This window comes from Chiloscyllium plagiosum, unplaced genomic scaffold (genome assembly GCF_037043375.1).
Source record: "Chiloscyllium plagiosum isolate Xiang-an unplaced genomic scaffold, Cpla_swu_hap1 HiC_scaffold_35, whole genome shotgun sequence".
Classification (NCBI taxonomy): Eukaryota; Metazoa; Chordata; class Chondrichthyes; order Orectolobiformes; family Hemiscylliidae; genus Chiloscyllium; species Chiloscyllium plagiosum.
The window spans coordinates 54089227-54110760 of NW_028270173.1; the positions used below are offsets into that span (position 1 = coordinate 54089227).

General features: G+C 49.1%; 1 protein-coding gene across 1 annotated transcript in view; it reads right to left on the reverse strand.

Moving 5' to 3' along the window:
- The window catches only part of LOC148140922 (uncharacterized), a 245778-nt gene that overhangs the window by 17421 nt on the left and 206823 nt on the right, over window positions 1–21534 (reverse strand). Inside the window, exon 13 of the mRNA XM_087979048.1 lies at window positions 7697–7716. Coding sequence (XP_087835174.1) covers window positions 7697–7716 — 20 coding nt within the window. The remainder of the gene's footprint in view (window positions 1–7696; window positions 7717–21534) is intronic.

Consider the following 21534-nt stretch of genomic DNA (forward strand, 5'->3'; position numbering starts at 1 on the left):
CCTCATGATTTTGTAAACCTCTAAGATCACCCCTCAGCCTCCAACGCTCCAGGGAAAACAGGTCCAGCCTGTTCAGCCTCTCCCTATAGCTCAAATGCTCCAACCTTGGCAACATCCTTGTAAATCTTTTCTGAACCCTTTCAGGTTTCACAACATCTTTCCGATAGGAAGACCAGAATTGCACACACTATTCCAACAATGGCCTAACCAATGTCCTGTACAGCCGAAACATGACCTCCCAACTCCTGTACTCAATACTCTGACCAATAAAGGAAAGCATACCAAGCGTCATCTTCACTATCCTATCTAACTGTGACTCCACTTATAAGGAGCTATGAACCTGCACTCCAAGGTCTCTTTGTTCAGCAACACTCCCTCGGACCTTACCATTAAGTGTATAAATCCTGCTAAGATTTGCTTTCCCAAAATGCAGCACCCCGCATTTATCTGAATTAACCTCCATCTGACACTTCTCAGCCCATTGGCCCATCTGGTCCAGATCCTGTTGTAATCTGAGGTAACCCTCTTCGCTGTCCACTAACCTCCAATTTTGGTGTCATCTGCAAACTTACTAACTGTACCTCTTATGCTCACTTCCAAATCATTTATGTAAATGACGAAAAGTAGTGGACCCAGCACCGATCCTTGTGGTACATAGAAGTTCCCTGGATGCTGCCTGACCTGCTGCGCTGTTCCAGCAACACATTTTCAGTGGTACTCCACTGGTCACAAGCCTACAGTCTGAAAAACAACTCTCCACCACCACCCTGTGTCTTCTACCTTTGAGCCAGTTCTGTATCCAAATGGCTAGTTCTCCCTGTATTCCATGAGATCTAACCTTGCTAACCAGTCTCCATGGGGAACCTTGTCGAAAGCCTTACTGAAGTGCATATAGATCACATCTACTGCTCTGCCCTCATCAATCCTCTTGGCTATTTCTTCAAAAAAGCTCAATCAAGTTTGTGAGACATGATTTCCCACGCACAAAGCCATGTTGACTATCCCTAATCAATCCTTGCCTTTCCAAATACATGTACATCCTGTCCCTCAGGATTCCCTCCAACAACTTGTCCACCACTGAGGTCAGGCTCACTGGTCTATTGTTCCCTGGCTTGTCCTTACTACCTTTCTTAGCAGTGGCACCACGTTAGCCAACCTCCAGTCTTCCGGAACCTCACCTGTGACTATCGATGATACAAGTATCTCAGCAAGAGGCCCAGCAATCACTTCTCTAGGTTCCCACAGAGTTCTCGGGTACACCTGATCAGGTCCTGGGGATTTATCCACCTTTAACTATTTCAAGACATCCAGCACTTGCTCCTCTGTAATCTGGACATTTTGCAAGATGTCACCATCTACTTCCCTACAGTCTATATCTTCTATATCCTTTTCCACAGTAAATACTGATGCAAAATATTCATTTAGTATCTCCCCCATTTTCTGTGGCTCCACTCAAAGGCCGCCTTGCTGATCTTTGGGGAGGCCCTATTCTCTCACGAGTTACCTTTTTGTCCATAACATATTTGTAAAAACCTCTTTGGATTCTCCTTAATTCTATTTGCCAAAACTATCTCGTATCCCCTTTTTGCCCTCCTGACTTCCCTCTTAAGTATACTCCTACTTCCTTTATACTCTTCTAAGGATTCACTCGATTTATCCTGTCTATACCTGACGTATGCTTCCTTCTGTTTCTTAACCAAACCCTCAATTTCTTTAGTCATCCAGCATTCCCTCGACCTACCAGCCTTCCCTTTCACCCTGACAGGAATATACTTTCTCTGGATTCTTGATATCTCATTTCTGAAGGCTTCCCGTTTTCCAGCCGTCCCTTTACCTGCAAACATCTGCCTCCAAACAGCTTTTGAAAGTTCTTGCCTAATACAGTCAAAATTGGCCTTTCTCCAATTTAGAACTTCAACTTTTAGATCTGGTCTATCCTTTTCCATCACTATTTTAAATCGAATAGAATTATGGTCGCTGGCCCCAAAGTGCTCCCCCACTGACACCTCAGTCACCTGCCCTGCCTTATTTCCCAAGAGTAGGTCAAGTTTTGCACCTTCTCTAGTAGGTACATCCACATACTGAATCAGAAAATTATCTTGTACGCCCTTAACAAATTCCTCTCCATCTAAACCTAACATTATGGCAGTCCCAGTTGATGTTTGGAAAGTTAAAATCCCCTACCATAACCACCATATTATTCTTACAGATAGATGAGATCTCCTTACAAGTTTGTTTCACAATTTCCCTCTGACTATTAGGGGGTCTATAATCCCAATAAGGTGATCATCCCTTTCTTATTTCTCAGTTCCACCCAAATAACTTCCCTGGATGTATTTCCAGGAATGTCCTCCCTCAGCACAGCTGTAATGCTATCCCTTATCAAAAATGCCACTCCCCCTCCTCTCTTGCCTCCCTTTCTATCCTTCCTGTAGCATTTATATCCTGGAACATTAAGCTGCCAGTCATACCCATCCCTGAGCCATGTTTCTGTAATTGCTATGGCATCCCAGTCCCATGTTCCTAACCATGCCCTGAGTTAATCTGCCTTCCCTGTTACACCCCTTGCATTGAAATAAATGCAGTTTAATTTATTAGTCCTGCCTTGTCCCTGCCTGCCCTGACTATTTGACTCACTTCTGTTCTCAGCTGTACTTGTCTCAGATTGATCTCTTTCCTCACTATCTCCCTGGGTGCCACCTTCCCATTTTACTAGTTTAAATCCTCCAGCAAATTTTCCTGCCAATATATTAGTCCCCTTCCAATTGAGGTGCAATCTGTCCTTCTTGTACAGGTCACTTCTACCCCAAAAGAGATTCCAATGATCCAAAAATGTGAATCCTTCTCCCATACACCAGCTCCTCAGCCATGCATTCATCTGCTCCATGCTCCTATTCCTGCCATTCCTTCAGTCAATCAAAAAATCTTTACATTTATTCATTTACTCACTCATTCAATAAATCAAACGTTGCATTCATTCATTAATTCATCCATCCATTCATTCATACATCCATCCATTCATTCAATGAATCAATCTTTCATTTAATTCATTCATGCATTCATTCAATTATTCAAACTTTGAATTCATTCACTCATTCAATCATCCATTCAATAAACCAATCTTTGGATTCATTCATTCAGTTATTCATTCAATTAACCAACTGTTGAATTCATTCATTCATTCATACTTTGACTCAATCATTGTATTCATTAATTAATTCATTCATTCATTCAATTAATCAATCTTTGCATTAATTCATATACTTAATCAATACTTGCATTCATTTATTGTTTCAATGAATAAATGCATAGATTGAATCAGTCATTCAATGAATCAACCTTTGAAATCATTCATTCATTCATTCAATGAATCATTATTTGCCATCAGTAATGCATTCATTCATTCGATTTAGATTTAGATTAGATTACAGTGTGGAAACAGGCCCTTCAGCCCAACCAGTCCACACCGACCCGCCGAAGCGAAACCCACCCATACCCCTACATTTACCCCTTACCTAACACTACAGGCAATTTAGTATGGCCAATTCACCTGACCCTGCACATCTTTGGATGGTGGGAGGAAACCGGAGCACCCGGAGGAAACCCATGCAGACACGGGGAGAATGTGCAAACTCCACACAGTCAGTCGCCTGAGGCGGGAATTGAACCCGGGTCTCTGACGCTGTGAGGCAGCAGTGCTAACCACTGTGCCACCGTGCCGCCATTCAATGAATGATTATTTGCCATCAGTAATGCATTCATTCATTCAATGAATCAAACTTTGTTTTCATTCATTCATTCAATGAGACAATCTTGGCATCCATTCATTTCTTCAGTGAATCAAGCATTGCACTCACTTATTCATTCTTTCTTTCATTCATTGAATAAATCTTTGGATTTATTCATTAATTAAAGCATTCAATGAATAAATATTTACATTTATTGTTTCATTCAATCCACATATCACTCTTTGTATTTGATAGGGAAACTTGCCCAATAAAGCAGAGACCACACAAACCAGATCAGGTGAAATTGACATGGTGTTTATTACAAGGGATATCACTGGAAGAGAAATTGACTAGGCTGACACAGCACTGAGGTCTCTGCAGGTAGATCAGAATTTCTCTTCCTTGAGCTGAGGAAGAAGCCAGTTTTTATAATAATCCTTTACAATGAAGCTAATTAGAAATGGGGAAAATACAATGTATCTGGAATGTATCTGGAGCTGGAGTAATCTACTTACAATTATGCTAATCGGAAAGCAGTTATTGGAAGAATGTCCTAATTCTCTACACAAAAGAGCATCTTGACTGGATCAATGGATTTGGAGCTTCCATTCCTCCAGGCAGGTAGGGGCTAATCTCTCCTCTGAAATAGTGAGGTGTTTCCATTGTCCTGTACTGGGAGCAATGCTCTTGGTGGTGCCTGTCTGTGTGACCTGTTCTTTGTGTGGCTTTGGTATTGCTGAGTTGTGAAACTGCCCTCGGGGCTTTGGGATAGCTGTGGTGCTCTGACATTGTTAGTGTGTTCCCTTGACTGAGAGTGCTGTCTAGTTTCGTTTGTCAGCCTGCTTGGTCCCTGCTGAGGCATTCTGGGTGTTTTTGCTACCATTGGCCAATTTTGCTTTTGTGTGCCTATTGTGGGTTAGCAGGGTAGCAGATCTTTTCCAAAAGTATGTGTGTGTGCGTGCGCACAGAGGAGGATTCCATGTTCCTACTGAAACTATCATGAATCCATCAAGATCATTAACTCTCTGACTGTTCTATCATGAATACTCTACTCAATCGATCCCCCAGCACTGACTCCTGAGTCACTCCACTCAGTCCATCCCCCAGCACTGACCCACAGGTCACTCCATACAGTTCATCCCTCAGCACTGACAATGGAGGGTGACAAGGGAAAGTAAAATCAGGCAACACCAAAAGACAGAAAAATGACAGGCAGCGAAATCGAGGGCCAGAATCAAACAAGAGCATAGTTATAAAGAATGGGAATGGGATAAGTAATGTTAAAAAGACCAGCTCAGAGTACAACGGGACCTTGATCCAATGGGCAAATGGGCTGAAGAGTGGCAGATGGAGTTTAATTTAGATAAATGTGAGGTGTGGCATTTTAGAAAGGAAAATCAGGACCGGATTTATATACTAAATGATAAGGCCCTGGGGAGTGTTGCTGAATAAACAGACTTTGGGGTGCAGGTTCATTATGCTTTGAAGGTGAAGTAGTAGATAGGATACTGAAGAAAGCATTTGGGTATGCTTTCCTGTATTGGTCAGAGCATCGAGTTTAAGAGTTGGGAGATCATGTTGCAGTTGTACAGATCATTGGCTAGGCCAATTTTAGAATACTGCTAGCAATTCTGGTCTCCCTGCTATAGGAAGGATGTTGTGAAACTTGAAAGGGTTCAGAAAAGATTTACAAGGATGTTACCAGGATTGAAGGATTTAAGCTACAGGGAGAGTCTGAACAGACTGGGATTATTTTCCCTGGAGCGTCAGAGGTAATGGGGTGACCTTATAGGAGTTTATAAGATCAAAAGTTGCATGACAAAGTCTTTTTCCCAGAGTAGGGGAGTCAAAAACTAAAGGGCATAGGTTTAAGGTGAGAGGGGAATGATTTAAACGGACCTAAGGGGCAACTTTTTCACACAGCGCTGCCAGAAGAAATTCAATTACAGCATTTAAAAAGCATCTGGATAGATATATGAATAGAAAGAGTTTAGTGGTTTATGGGCCAAAAGCTGGAAAATGGGATTGGATTAATTTTGGACATCTGTTCGATGTTGGACAGAAGGATCTGTTTCTGTTTTGTACATCTCTATGACAGTATAATTCTCAATAACATGGATGAATTAATTGTGCAACTAGATGAAAACAGATATGGCATTATCTGGATTACAGAGATATGGTTGCAGGGTGACCAGAAATGGGAACTGAATATTCAGATGTATTCAGTATTTAGGTAGGACAGACAAAAAGGAACTGGCAGTGGAGGTGCATTGCTGGTTAAATAGGAAATTCATGCAGTAGTAAGGAAGGACATTCGCTCCAATGATGTGGGATCAATATGGGTAGATCTGAGAAACACAAGAGCAAAAACATTAGTGGGAGTAAGGATGATGGTGAGAATCATATTAAACGGGACATTAGAAACACATGCAATAAAGGGACAGCTGTGACTATGGGTACATTGCACATCTACCTTTAAAATCGGAAAACATTAGTGTCTTGGCAATGTTCCCAGAATACACTGAGGGGGTTTGGCCTGGTACATAACACAGGTTTGTTTTTATTCAATCAGGATATTCATTGTTAGTGCCAGGAAGCCCAGGGCAAAGTAATTTCATTTCCAAATGTGGTGTAAATGTGTGACACTATTTGGCAATGATCAGGATCCAAATGAGCCTTTCCTGACCTGCTGCTCTAACACTGGGCTGTGTCAATCAGGAATTTGGGCTCATTTCCCTGAGTTTTTCACTGAGAAACCTTCAGGCTACTTTATCCAGGAGCAGAACCCAGTCTCATCTTTCCAGGGAGATTCAAATCCCAGCAGAAAGGACCTTCCAGAATAGAGAGTTTGTCCATTTCAATGTTGAAATAGATCTGACTTTACAATTGGTTCTTTGGACAAATCAAATAGTGACGATAGCATAGAGGAGGAATCCTGGAATCTATACGGAATGTTTTCTGAACCAATACTATGGAACCAATTAGAGAGCAGGCCAAATCAGACTGGGTATTGTGCAATGAGAAAAGAATAATTAGTAATCCAGTTGTGCCATGCCCATTGTGGATGAGCGACCATCATATGTTAGAAGTCCTCATCAATATGGAGAATGATGCACTTGATTCTGACACTGTCGCCCTGTAGCTACATAGAATAAACTATGATGGTATGAGGTGCGAGTTGGCTATTATGGATTGGGACAAATCGCTTAAAAGGATGACAAACATTCAAAGAGTGCATGGGTGAAGTGCAGCAATTGTTCATTCGTGTCTGGTACAAAAGTAACATGGGAAACGTGACCAAATCATGGCTTACAACAGCAGCAGATCCAAGGAACAGGCATACAAATTGGCCAGGAGAAAGCATCAGAGCTGACGAGTGGGAGCAGTTTAGAATCCTGCGAAAGAGGCCAAAGGGATTGATTTAGAAAGGGAAAACAGACAATGAGAATAAGCTTGTGGGCAACATAAAACTTTACTGTAGAAATTTCTATTGGTGTCTGAAAGGATAAAGATAGGTTAAGATAGTCAGAAACAAGACAATTTATTATGGGAAACAAAGAATTAAGTAACCAACAAACTCCAGCCTTTGGTTGTGTGTTCACAAAGAAAGGACATGAATAACAGACCAGGAATGTTTGAAACACCAGGCTCAGTAAGAGTAAAAACTGAAGGAACTCAGTATTAGCAGTAACATCATGTTGGGGAAAATGGTGGGAAGTGGCCCTAGAAATAGCGGATGCATTGGTGGTAATTTTCCAAGATGCTGTTGACTATGGAATAGTTTCTATACATTGGAGGGTCGGTAATGTAACCCCATCATTTTAAAAAAAGTGGCAGAGAGAAAACTGGAATTATAGAGCAGTCAGCCTGATGTTGGTAGTGGGGATTATGCTGGAGTCTATTATTTAAGATTTAATAGCTCAGCACTGGAAAATAGTGGCTTAATGTCAAGTAGTTTGACCAATCACGTTGTATCTGGAACACGGCACTGCACATCTACCTTTAAAATAGGAAAATGTTAGCATCTTGTCGACCTTCCCAGAATACACTGAGGGGGTTCAGTCTGGTACATAACACAGGGAGTTTATTCAATCAGGATATTCATTGTCAGTGTCAGGAAGCTCAGGGCAAAGTAATTCTATTTCCAAATGTAGTCTGAATATGTGATTCCCACTTCTGTCACACACTATTCAGCAATAATCAGGATCCAAATTAGCCTTTCCTGATCTGCTGCTCTAACAGTGGGCTGTGTCACTCAAGACTTTGGGCTCATTTCCCTGAGCTGATGCTGGTTTTTCACTGAGAAACCTTCAGGCTGCTTTATCCAGGAGCAGAACCCAATCTCATCTTTCCAGGGAGATTCAAACCCCAGCAGAAAGGAGCTTCCAGAACGGAAAGTTTGTCCATTTCAGTGTTGAAATGGATCTGATTTCACAATTGGTTCTGAAGTGTTAGTCTAATATCTGCGTTTTAAAATGGATTTCATGTAATTGCTGTTCTTAACAAAATTTAACTGACATTTCCAGTATTCTGAAATAAACATGACTTTTTATCAGGTTTCTGACATAGCGCGAAGGGAATTTTACCCAGTTTGAACTGGATAAGAGTTTTAAATGTAAATTGGATTTCACACCAAGTTATCTGGCTTGTAATCTTTTAAGGTGAAAGACTCTTCAACGTGTCACATGGTGGAGCGAGCGATCAGGGTATTGACGTGTCACATGGTGAAGGATATGATCAGGGGTCACCTGTGAACGTCTGGAGGATTTTGTGGGTCTGGTGCACATTGTACAAGGTTCCCCTGTAGGAAGCACTGAGCCTTCAGCCCACAGACCATATGGGGCCAGAAACCAATGAAATGGAGGCTCCCAACATGGATGTGACTGGAGCCAGGCCTCATGGAGCAGCTGAGGAAACCCGGCCTGCAGCTGCCAGGGCAGCTCGAGAGCAGCTGGGGACTGATTGATGTGGACATTGAGAAGGAGAAAATCCCTCTCCCTCCCCCAGGAAATCAGAGAGAAGAGCAGTGGAGATGGAGAGGGAAACAAGGGACATTTTAGTTCAGCAGTAAATAGACTTTGCAGGACGTTTGTGGGGGATATTGCTGAACAACGTCAACTTCATCTGGTCGGGTCAAAACCTTTCAGATCATTTGTATTAATGAGCAACTTTTCTACTTGGTAAATGGTTGTAACATCTGAATATTACATGTAAATACAAGTAATTTTGTACAATTTGAAATGACTCCAGGCCACTCTATGAATAAGAAGCAAAAACTGTGGTGTTGGAAAAGCACAGCAGGTCAGGTAGCATCCAGGGAGCAGGAGAATTGACATTTCAGGCATAAGCCCTTAATTTGGAAGGGGAAGGGGGCTGAGAGATAAACAAGGGGTGGAGGTGGGGTGGGGCTGGGGGTTAATGTAGGTGGGATGGCAATAGGTGGATGCAGGTGGTGGGTAGGGTGGAGTGTATTGTTGGGAAGGACGATGGACAGGTAGGACAGGTCAAGAGGGCAGTGCCAAGTTGGAGCCTGGGATGAATTGGGGGGAGGGGAGATGAGGAAACTGGTGAAGTCAATATGGATGCTGTGTGGTTGGAGGGTCCCAAGGCCGAAGATGAGGAGTTCTTCCTCCAGGTGGCGGGTGGCTTTGATTTGGCAGTGGAGGAGGCCCAGGACTTGCATGTCCTTGGCGGAATGGGAGTTAAAATGGTCTGTCGTAGGGCAGTGAGGTTGATTAATATGAGTGTCCCAGAGATGCTGCCTGAACTGCTCTGTAAGTTGGTGCTTGGACTCGCTGACGTAGAGGAGACTACATTGATACTGTGGAAAAGGATATGGAAGACAGAGAATGTAGGGAAATAGATGGTGAAAACTTGCAAAATGCCCATATTACAGAGGAGGAGGTGCTGGGTGTCTTGAAACACATAAAGGTGGATAAATCCCCAGGACTTGATCAGGTGTAGCCTAGAAATCTGTGGGAAGCTAGAGAAGTGATTGCTGGGCTTCTTGCTGAGATATGTGTATCATCGATAGGCAAAGGTGAGGTGCCGGACGACTGGAGGTTGGCTAACATGGTGCCACTGTTTAAGAAGGGTGGTAAGGACAAGCCCAGGGAACTATAGGCTAGTGAGCCTGACCTCGGTGGTGGGCAAGTTGTTGGAGGCAATCCTGAGGGACAGGATGTACATGTATTTGGAAAGGCAAGGACTGATTAGGGATAGTCAACATGGTTTTGTGCGTAGGAAATCATGTCTCACAAACTTGATTGAGTTTTGTGAAGAAGTAACAAAGAGGATTGATGAGGGCAGAGCGGTAGATGTGATCTATATAGACCTCAGTGAGGCGTTCGACAAGGTTCCTCATGGGAGACTGATTAGCAAGGTTAGATCTCATGTAATACATGGAGAACCAGCCATTTGGATACAGAACTGGTTCAAAGGTAGACGGCAGAGGGTGGTGGTGGAGGGTTGTTTTTCAGACTGGAGGCCTGTGACCAGTGGAGTGCCACAAGGATCGGTACTGGGGCCCCTACATTTTGTCATTTACATAAATGATTTGGATGCGAGCATAAGAGGTACAGTTAGTAAGTTTGCAGATGACACCAAAATTGGAGGTGTAGTGGACAGTGAAGAGGGTTACCTCAGATTACAACAGGATCTAGACCAGATGGGCCAATAGGCAGAGAAGTGGCAGATGGAGGTTAATTCAGATAAATGCGAGGTGCTGCATTTTGGGAAAGCAAATCTTAGCAGGATTTATACTCTTAATAGTGAAGTCCTAGAGAGTGTTGCTGAACAAAGAGACCTTGGAGTGCAGGGTCATAGCTCCTTGAAAGTGGAGTCGAAGATAGATAGGATAGTGAAGAAGGCTATGCTTTCCTTTATTGGTCAGAGTATTGAGTATAGGAATTGGGAGGTCATATTGCAGCTGTAAAGGACATTGGTTTGGCCACTGTTGGAATATTGTGTGCAATTATGATCTCCTTCCTATCGGAAAGATGTTGTGGAACTTGAAAGGGTTCAGAAAAGATTTACAAGGATGTTGCCAGGGTTGGAGCATTTGAGCTATAGGGAGAGGCTGAACAGGCTGGGACTGTTTTCCCTGGAGCATTGGAGGCTGAGTAGTGACCTTATAGAGGTTTACAAAATCATGAGGGGCATGGGTAGGATAAATAGACAAAGTCTTTTCCCTGGGGTTGGGGAGTCCAGAACTAGAGGGCATAGGTTTATGGTGAGAGGGGAAAGATATAAAAGAGACCTAAGGGGCAATGTTTTCACACACAGGGTGGTATGTGTTTGGAATGAGATGCCAGAGGAAGTGGTGGAAGCTGGTACAATTGCAACATTTAAAATGCATTTGGATGAGTATATGAATAGGAAGAGTTTGGAGGGATATGGGCCGTGGGCTGGCAGATGGGACTGGATTGGATTTGGATATCTGGTCGGCATGGACGGGTTGGTCTGAAGTGTCTGTTTCCATGCTGTACATCCTATGACTCCGTGACTCTATGATAGCAACAGACATTGTAGATGAGGTGGGAGGATGTGGAGGAAAATCCCTGTCAGATGCGAAATGATCCTTTAGGCCCTTGGATGGAGGTGAGAGGGGGGAGGTGGCAGGGGAAGATGCTGGGTGTAGAGGGTGGGTTAGGGGGAGCATGGACCTAACGAGGGCGTTGCAGAGGGAATAGTCTCTGTGGAATGCTGATAGGGATGGGGAGAGAAGTATATCTCTGGTGGTGGGGTATGACTGTAGGTGGCTGAAATTGTTGAGGAAGATGCGCTGTATTTGGAGATGAGTGAGGTGGAAGGTGAGGATCGGGGGTTCTATCCTTGTTGAGGTTAGAGGGGTGGGGTTCAAGGGTGGAGGTGCAGCAAGTGGAGGAGATGCACTGGAGGGCATTGCGAGGGGAAATTGCATTCCTTGAAATAAGAAGCCATTTGGAGTGGAATTGCTCCTCCTGGGAGTAGATGCAGTGGAGACGGAGGAATTGTGAGTAAGGGAAAATGTTTTTACAGGAGCGGGAGTGGGCGGAGATGTTGTCAAGGCAGCTGTGGGTGGAGGTAGGTTTGAAATATATGTCCATTTTGAGTTGATCGTCAGAGAGAGAGAGAGAGAGAGACTGAGAGGTCCAGGAAGGGGAGGTAAGTGTCCAAGATGGTCTAGGTGAACGTGAGGTTGGGGTGGAAGGTGATTGTAAAATTTATGAACCATTCACCCTCCTTGTGGGAGTATGAGGTGGCACCAATACAGTCATCGATGTAGCAGAAGAAAAAGTGGGGAATAGTGCCAGTGTAGTTACGGAAGAGGGAATGTTCAATGTATCCAACAAAGTTAGGCCATAGCCGGGGCACATGTGGGTGCCCATAGCTACCTTCTATATGTAAGAAGTGTGAGGATTCAAAGGAGAAGTTGTTGAGGGTGACAACCATTCTGCCAATCGAATAAAATTGTTGGTGGACAGGGGACTGGTTGAATCAGGGGGAGTGGCTTTTCGGCCTTTGTCATGAGGGATGAAGTTGTAAAGGTCCTGGATATCCACGGTGATGATGACACGTTGGGGGCCTGGGAATTGAAAATCATGGAGTATATAGAGGGCGTGGGTGGTCTCCGGCATGTATATGGGGAGTTTATGGACCAAGGGGGTCAGGATGGAATTTCGATCCAAGGAGACAAGTTCAGTGGGGAAGGAGCAGGGGGAGACAATCGGTCGACCGAGGCAGTCAGGTTTGTGGATTTTAGGTAAGAGGTCGAACCAGGCAGTGTGGGATTGGGGAACAATGAGGTTGGAGGCTGTGGATGGGAGATACCCAGAGGTGATGTGGTTGTGGATGGTTTGGGAGATGATAGTTTTGTGATATGAGGTGGGGTCGTGGTCAAGGAGGTGGTTGAATGAGAGGTCAGCGAGTTGGCATCTGGCGTTGGCGAGATAGAGGTCAGTGTGCCATACTCTCTCTCATCCACTTCCCACACCTCTGCCCTCAAACCCATCCCTCCAACTACAACAAGGATAGAAAATCCACTGGTCCTCACCTTCCCCCCACAGACCTCCAGATACAGAACATTATCTTCTGCCAATCAGACCCCACCACCAAAACTATATTTCCCTCCCCACACCAACTGTGTCCTGCATGGACCATTGTCCCTGTGACTCCCTCGTTAGGTCCATGCAACCCACACCAACCCACCCTTCACTCCCAGCACCTTCCCCTGCTGCCCTTTGTGGTGTAAAACCTGTGCCCACACCTCCCCCCTCACCTCCATTCCAAGGCCCCAAAGGATCATTACAGTCCAGCAGAGATTTTCCTGCACATCCACCCACTCATTTAGTTTGTCCATTGCTCTCGATATGGTCTCCTCTTCATCTGGGAGACAGAACACCAACTTGCCTAGCGGTTCAGGGAATATCACTGGTCCACACGCACCAACCAACCCCACTGCCCTGTGGCCAACCACTTCAACTTACCCTCTCACTGCCCCAAGGACATACAAGTCCTGGACCTCCTCCACTGCCACATCCAAGCCACCCACTGACTGGAGGAAACATGTCTCATCTTCCACCTCAGGGCCCTGTAACCATACAGCATCAATATCGGTGTCATTAGTTTTCAAATCTCCCCTTCCCCCCATCTCATCCCAGATCCAATCCTCCTACTTGGCACCACCCTCTGACCTTCCTTCCCACCTATCTGCTCCATCCTCCCCACTGACCTATCACAATCACCTCCTATCTGCTCCAACCTATCACACCATGCAGGACACAGTTGGTGTGGGGAGGGAAATATAGTTTTGGTGGTGGGGTCTGATTGGCAGAAGATAATGTTCTGTATCTGGAGGTCTGTGGGGGGAAGGTGAGGACCAGTGGATTTTCTATCCTTGTTGTAGTTGGAGGGATGGGGTTTGAGGGCAGAGGTGTGGGAAGTGGATGAGAGAGAGTATGGCACACTGACCTCTATCTCGCCAACCTACCTTCCCCCCCAAAGCCCTACCCCCACCCATCTCTCAGCCCCCTTCCCTCTCTACATTCCTGATGAATGCTTGAAACAGTGACTCGGATGCTGCCTGATCCATTGGGCTTTTCCAGCAGCTCACATTTCGACTCTGACTCTCCAGCATCTGCAGTCCTCATTATCTCCAAGAGAAACCGATAGCCTAGGATGGGTGGGAGAGTGACTGGGGAGGGGAGAGGCGCTATGGAGGAGGGAAAGCATCTTTGGAGTGAGAGAGAGACACTTTAGAGGAAGTGGAGAGTCTGGAAATGAGGGAAAGAAACTGGGGTGGGGAGATGGTGAGGGAGAGAGTGGGATAGGGATTCTGAGATGTGGAGAATGGCTGGAAGAGAGACTGGGGAGAAGATGGATGGATTTGTGTGGATGACAGACTGCAGAGGAGGGGGGATGGGAGAATGGAGAGAGGAGGGAGAATGGAGAGAGGAGGGAGAATGGAGAGAGGAGGGAGAATGGAGAGAGGAGGGAGAATGGAGAGAGGAGGGAGAATGGAGAGAGGAGGGAGAATGGAGAGAGGAGGGAGGATGGAGAGAGGAGGGAGGATGGGAGAATGGAGAGAGGAGGGAGGATGGGAGAATGGAGAGAGGAGGGAGGATGGGAGAATGGAGAGAGGAGGGAGGATGGGAGAATGGAGAGAGGAGGGAGGATGGAAGAATGGAGAGAGGAGGGAGGATGGGAGAATGGAGAGAGGAGGGAGGATGGGAGAATGGAGAATGGAGGGAGGATGGAAGAATGGAGAATGGAGGGAGGATGGGAGAATGGAGAATGGAGGGAGGATGGGAGAATGGAGAATGGAGGGAGGATGGGAGAATGGAGAATGGAGGGAGGATGGGAGGATGGGAGAATGGAGGGAGGATGGGAGAATGGAGGGAGGATGGGAGAATGGAGGGAGGATGGGAGGATGGAGGGAGGATGGGAGGATGGAGGGAGGATGGGAGAATGGAGGGAGGATGGGAGAATGGAGAGAGGAGGGAGGATGGGAGAATGGAGAGAGGAGGGAGGATGGGAGGATGGGAGAATGGAGGGAGGATGGGAGAATGGAGGGAGGATGGAAGAATGGAGGGAGGATGGGAGAATGGAGGGAGGATGGGAGAATGGAGGGAGGATGGGAGAATGGAGAATGGAGGGAGGATGGGAGAATGGAGAATGGAGGGAGGATGGGAGAATGGAGAGAGGATGGGAGAATGGAGAGAGGATGGGAGAATGGAGAGAGGATGGGAGAATGCAGAGAGGATGGGAGAATGGAGGGAGGATGGGAGAATGGAGGGAGGATGGGAGAATGGAGGGAGGATGGGTGAATGGAGGGAGGAGGGAGGATGGGAGAATGGAGGGAGGATGGGAGAATGGAGGGAGGATGGGAGAATGGAGGGAGTTGGGAGGATGGGAGAATGGAGGGAGGATGGGAGAATGGAGGGAGGATGGGAGAATGGAGGGAGGATGGGAGAATGGAGGGAGTTGGGAGGATGGGAGAATGGAGGGAGGATGGGAGAATGGAGGGAGGATGGGAGAATGGAGGGAGGATGGGAGAATGGAGAGAGGAGGGAGGATGGGAGAATGGAGAGAGGAGGGAGGATGGGAGAATGGAGAGAGGAGGGAGGATGGGAGAATGGAGAGAGGAGGGAGGATGGAGAATGGAGGGAGGATGGGAGAATGGAGGGAGGATGGGAGAATAGAGGGAGGAGGGAGGATGGGAGAATGGAGGGAGGATGGGAGGATGGGAGAATGGAGGGAGGATGGGAGGATGGAGAATGGAGGGAGGATGGGAGAATGGAGGGAGGATGGGAGAATGGAGGGAGGATGGGAGAATGGAGGGAGGATGGGTGAATGGAGAGAGGAGGGAGGATGGGAGAATGGAGAGAGGAGGGAGGATGGGAGAATGGAGAGAGGAGGGAGGATGGGAGAATGGAGAGAGGAGGAAGGATGGGAGAATGGAGGGAGGATGGGAGAATGGAGAGAGGAGGGAGGCTGGGAGAATGGAGGGAGGATGGGAGAATGGAGAGAGGAGGGAGGATGGGAGAATGGAGGGAGGATGGGAGAATGGAGGGAGGATGGGAGAATGGAGGGAGGATGGGAGAATGGAGGGAGGAGGGAGGATGGGAGAATGGAGGGAGGAGGGAGGATGGGAGAATGGAGGGAGGAGGGAGGATGGGAGAATGGAGAGAGGAGGGATGATGGGAGAATGGAGAGAGGAGGGATGATGGGAAAATGGAGAGAGGAGGGAGGATGGGAGAATGGAGGGAGGCTGGGAGAATGGAGAGAGGAGGGAGGATGGGAGAATGGAGGGAGGATGGGAGAATGGAGGGAGGATGGGAGAATGGAGAGAGGAGGGAGGATGGAAGAATGGAGGGAGGATGGGAGAATGGAGGGAGGAGGGATGATGGGAGAATGGAGGGAGGAGGGAGGATGGGAGAATGGAGAGAGGAGGGATGATGGGAGAATGGAGAATGGAGGGAGGATGGGAGAATGGAGGGAGGCTGGGAGAATGGAGAGAGGAGGGAGGATGGGAGAATGGAGGGAGGATGGGAGAATGGAGGGAGGATGGGAGAATGGAGGGAGGATGGGAGAATGGAGAGAGGAGGGAGGATGGCAGAATGGAGGGAGGATGGCAGAATGGAGGGAGGATGGGAGAATGGAGAGAGGAGGGATGATGGGAGAATGGAGGGCGTAGGGGAGAATGGAGAGAGGATGGGAGGATGGGAGAATGGAGAGAGGAGGGAGGATGGGAGAATGGAGAGAGGAGGGAGGATGGGAGAATGGAGAATGGAGGGAGGATGGGAGAATGGAGAATGGAGGGAGGATGGGAGAATGGAGAATGGAGGGAGGATGGGAGAATGGAGAATGGAGGGAGGATGGGAGAATGGAGGGAGGATGGGAGAATGGAGGGAGGATGGGAGAATGGAGGGAGGATGGGAGAATGGAGGGAGGATGGGAGAATGGAGGGAGGATGGGAGAATGGAGAGAGGAGGGAGGATGGGAGAATGGAGAGAGGAGGGAGGATGGGAGGATGGGAGAATGGAGGGAGGATGGGAGAATGGAGGGAGGATGGGTGGATGGGAGAATGGAGGGAGGATGGGAGGATGGGAGAATGGAGGGAGGATGGGAGAATGGAGAATGGAGGGAGGATGGGAGAATGGAGAATGGAGGGAGGATGGGAGAATGGAGGGAGGATGGGAGAATGGAGGGAGGAGGGAGGATGGGAGAATGGAGGGAGGATGGGAGAATGGAGGGAGGATGGGAGAATGGAGGGAGGATGGGAGAATGGAGGGAGGATGGGAGAATGGAGAGAGGAGGGAGGATGGGAGAATGGAGAGAGGAGGGAGGATGGGAGAATGGAGAGAGGAGGGAGGATGGGAGAATGGAGAGAGGAGGGAGGAGGGAGGATGGGAGAATGGAGAGAGGAGGGAGGATGGGAGAATGGAGAGAGGAGGGAGGATGGGAGAATGGAGAATGGAGGGAGGATGGGAGAATGGAGAATGGAGGGAGGATGGGAGAATGGAGAATGGAGGGAGGATGGGAGAATGGAGGGAGGATGGGAGAATGGAGGGAGGATGGGAGAATGGAGGGAGGAGGGAGGATGGGAGAATGGAGGGAGGATGGGAGAATGGAGGGAGGATGGGAGAATGGAGGGAGGATGGGAGAATGGAGAGAGGAGGGAGGATGGGAGAATGGAGAGAGGAGGGAGGATGGGAGAATGGAGAGAGGAGGGAGGATGGGAGAATGGAGAGAGGAGGGAGGAGGGAGGATGGGAGAATGGAGAGAGGAGGGAGGATGGGAGAATGGAGAGAGGAGGGAGGATGGGAGAATGGAGAATGGAGGGAGGATGGGAGAATGGAGAATGGAGGGAGGATGGGAGAATGGAGGGAGGATGGGAGAATAGAGGGAGGAGGGAGGATGGGAGAATGGAGGGAGGATGGGGAGGATGGGAGAATGGAGGGAGGATGGGAGGATGGGAGAATGGAGGGAGGATGGGAGAATGGAGAATGGAGGGAGGATGGGAGAATGGAGGGAGGAGGGAGAATGGAGGGAGGATGGGAGAATGGAGAGAGGAGGGAGGATGGGAGAATGGAGGGAGGATGGGAGAATGGAGGGAGGATGGGAGAATGGAGAGAGGAGGGAGGATGGGAGAATGGAGACAGGAGGGAGGATGGGAGAATGGAGAGAGGAGGGAGGATGGGAGAATGGAGAGAGGAGGGAGGAGGGAGGATGGGAGAATGGAGAGAGGAGGGAGGATGGGAGAATGGAGAGAGGAGGGAGGATGGGAGAATGGAGAATAGAGGGAGGATGGGAGAATGGAGAATTGAGGGAGGATGGGAGAATGGAGGGAGGATGGGAGAATAGAGGGAGGATGGGAGAATGGAGGGAGGATGGGAGAATGGAGGGAGGATGGGAGAATGGAGGGAGGATGGGAGAATGGAGAGAGGAGGGAGGATGGGAGAATGGAGAGAGGAGGGAGGATGGGAGAATGGAGAGAGGAGGGAGGATGGGAGAATGGAGAGAGGAGGGAGGAGGGAGGATGGGAGAATGGAGAGAGGAGGGAGGATGGGAGAATGGAGAGAGGAGGGAGGATGGGAGAATGGAGAATGGAGGGAGGATGGGAGAATGGAGAATGGTGGGAGGATGGGAGAATGGAGGGAGGATGGGAGAATGGAGGGAGGATGGGAGAATGGAGGGAGGAGGGAGGATGGGAGAATGGAGGGAGGATGGGAGAATGGAGGGAGGATGGGAGAATGGAGGGAGGATGGGAGAATGGAGGGAGGATGGGAGAATGGAGAGAGGAGGGAGGATGGGAGAATGGAGAGAGGAGGGAGGATGGGAGAATGGAGAGAGGAGGGAGGATGGGAGAATGGAGAGAGGAGGGAGGAGGGAGGATGGGAGAATGGAGAGAGGAGGGAGGATGGGAGAATGGAGAGAGGAGGGAGGATGGGAGAATGGAGAATGGAGGGAGGATGGGAGAATGGAGAATGGAGGGAGGATGGGAGAATGGAGGGAGGATGGGAGAATAGAGGGAGGAGGGAGGATGGGAGAATGGAGGGAGGATGGGAGGATGGGAGAATGGAGGGAGGATGGGAGGATGGGAGAATGGAGGGAGGATGGGAGAATGGAGAATGGAGAGGGAGGATGGGAGAATGGAGGGAGGATGGGAGAATGGAGGGAGGATGGGAGAATGGAGAGAGGAGGGAGGATGGGAGAATGGAGGGAGGATGGGAGAATGGAGGGAGGATGGGAGAATGGAGAGAGGAGGGAGGATGGGAGAATGGAGAGAGGAGGGAGGATGGGAGAATGGAGAGAGGAGGGAGGATGGGAGAATGGAGAGAGGAGGGAGGAGGGAGGATGGGAGAATGGAGAGAGGAGGGAGGATGGGAGAATGGAGAGAGGAGGGAGGATGGGAGAATGGAGAATAGAGGGAGGATGGGAGAATGGAGAATTGAGGGAGGATGGGAGAATGGAGGGAGGATGGGAGAATAGAGGGAGGATGGGAGAATGGAGGGAGGATGGGAGAATGGAGGGAGGATGGGAGAATGGAGAGAGGAGGGAGGATGGGAGAATGGAGAGAGGAGGGAGGATGGGAGGATGGGAGAATGGAGGGAGGATGGGAGAATGGAGGGAGGATGGGAGGATGGGAGAATGGAGGGAGGATGGGAGGATGGGAGAATGGAGGGAGGATGGGAGAATGGAGAATGGAGGGAGGATGGGAGAATGGAGAATGGAGGGAGGATGGGAGAATGGAGGGAGGATGGGAGAATGGTGAGAGGATGGGAGAATGGAGGGAGGATGGGAGAATGGAGGGAGGATGGGAGAATGGAGGGAGGATGGGAGAATGGAGGGAGGATGGGAGAATGGAGGGAGGAGGGAGGATGGGAGAATGGAGGGAGGATGGGAGAATGGAGGGAGGATGGGAGAATGGAGAGAGGAGGGAGGATGGGAGAATGGAGAGAGGAGGGAGGATGGGAGAATGGAGAGAGGAGGGAGGAGGGAGGATGGGAGAATGGAGAGAGGAGGGAGGATGGGAGAATGGAGAGAGGAGGGAGGATGGGAGAATGGAGAGAGGAGGGAGGATGGGAGAATGGAGAATGGAGGGAGGATGGGAGAATGGAGAATGGACGGAGGATGGGAGAATGGAGGGAGGATGGGAGAATAGAGGGAGGAGGGAGGATGGGAGAATGGAGGGAGGATGGGAGGATGGGAGAATGGAGGGAGGATGGGAGGATGGGAGAATGGAGGGAGGATGGGAGAATGGAGAATGGAGGGAGGATGGGAGAATGGAGGGAGGATGGGAGAATGGAGGGAGGATGGGAGAATGGAGAGAGGAGGGAGGATGGGAGAATGGAGGGAGGATGGGAGAATGGAGGGAGGATGGGAGAATAGAGGGAGGATGGGAGGATGGAGGATGGGAGAATGGAGGGAGGATGGGAGAATGGAGGGAGGATGGGAGAATGGAGGGAGGATGGGAGAATGGCGGGAGGATGGGAGAATGGAGGGAGGATGGGAGAATGGAGAGAGGAGGGAGGATGGGAGAATGGAGAATGGAGGGTGGATGGGAGAATGGAGGGAGGAGGGAGGATGGGAGAATGGAGGGAGGATGGGAGGATGGGAGAATGGAGGGAGGATGGGAGAATGGAGGGAGGATGGGAGGATGGGAGAATGGAGGGAGGATGGGAGAATGGAGAGTGGAGGGAGGATGGGAGAATGGAGGGAGGATGGGAGAATGGAGGGAGGATGGGAGAATGGAGGGAGGATGGGAGAATGGAGGGAGGAGGGAGGATGGGAGAATGGAGGGAGAATGGGAGAATGGAGGGAGGATGGGAGAATGGAGGGAGGAGGGAGGATGGGAGAATGGAGGGAGGTTGGGAGAATGGAGGATGGAGGGAGGATGGGAGGATGGAGGGAGGATGGGAGGATGGAGGGAGGATGGGAGAATGGAGGGAGGATGTGAGAATGGGAGAATGGAGAGAGGAGGGAGGATGGGAGAATGGAGAATGGAGGGAGGATGGGAGAATGGAGAGAGGAGGGAGGATGGGAGAATGGAGGGAGGATGGGAGAATGGAGGGAGGAGGGATGATGGGAGAATGGAGGGAGGAGGGAGGATGGGAGAATGGAGAGAGGGGGGATGATGGGAGAATGGAGAGAGGAGGGATGATGGGAGAATGGAGAGAGGAGGGAGGCTGGGAGAATGGAGGGAGGCTGGGAGAATGGAGAGAGGAGGGAGGATGGGAGAATGGAGGGAGGATGGGAGAATGGAGGGAGGATGGGAGAATGGAGGGAGGATGGGAGAATGGAGGGAGGAGGGAGGATGGGAGAATGGAGGGATGATGGGAGAATGGAGGGAGGAGGAATGATGGGAGAATGGAGGGAGGAGGGAGGATGGGAGAATGGAGAGAGGAGGGATGATGGGAGAATGGAGAATGGAGGGAGGATGGGAGAATGGAGGGAGGCTGGGAGAATGGAGAGAGGAGGGAGGATGGGAGAATGGAGGGAGGATGGGAGAATGGAGGGAGGATGGGAGAATGGAGAGAGGAGGGAGGATGGCAGAATGGAGGGAGGATGGCAGAATGGAGGGAGGATGGCAGAATGGAGGGAGGATGGCAGAATGGAGGGAGGATGGGAGAATGGAGGGAGGAGGGATGATGGGAGAATGGAGGGCGTATGGGAGAATGGAGAGAGGATGGGAGGATGGGAGAATGGAGAGAGGAGGGAGGATGGGAGAATGGAGAGAGGAGGGATGATGGGAGAATGGAGGGAGGATGGGAGAATGGAGAGAGGAGGGAGGACGGGAGAATGGAGGGAGGATCTAAGAGAG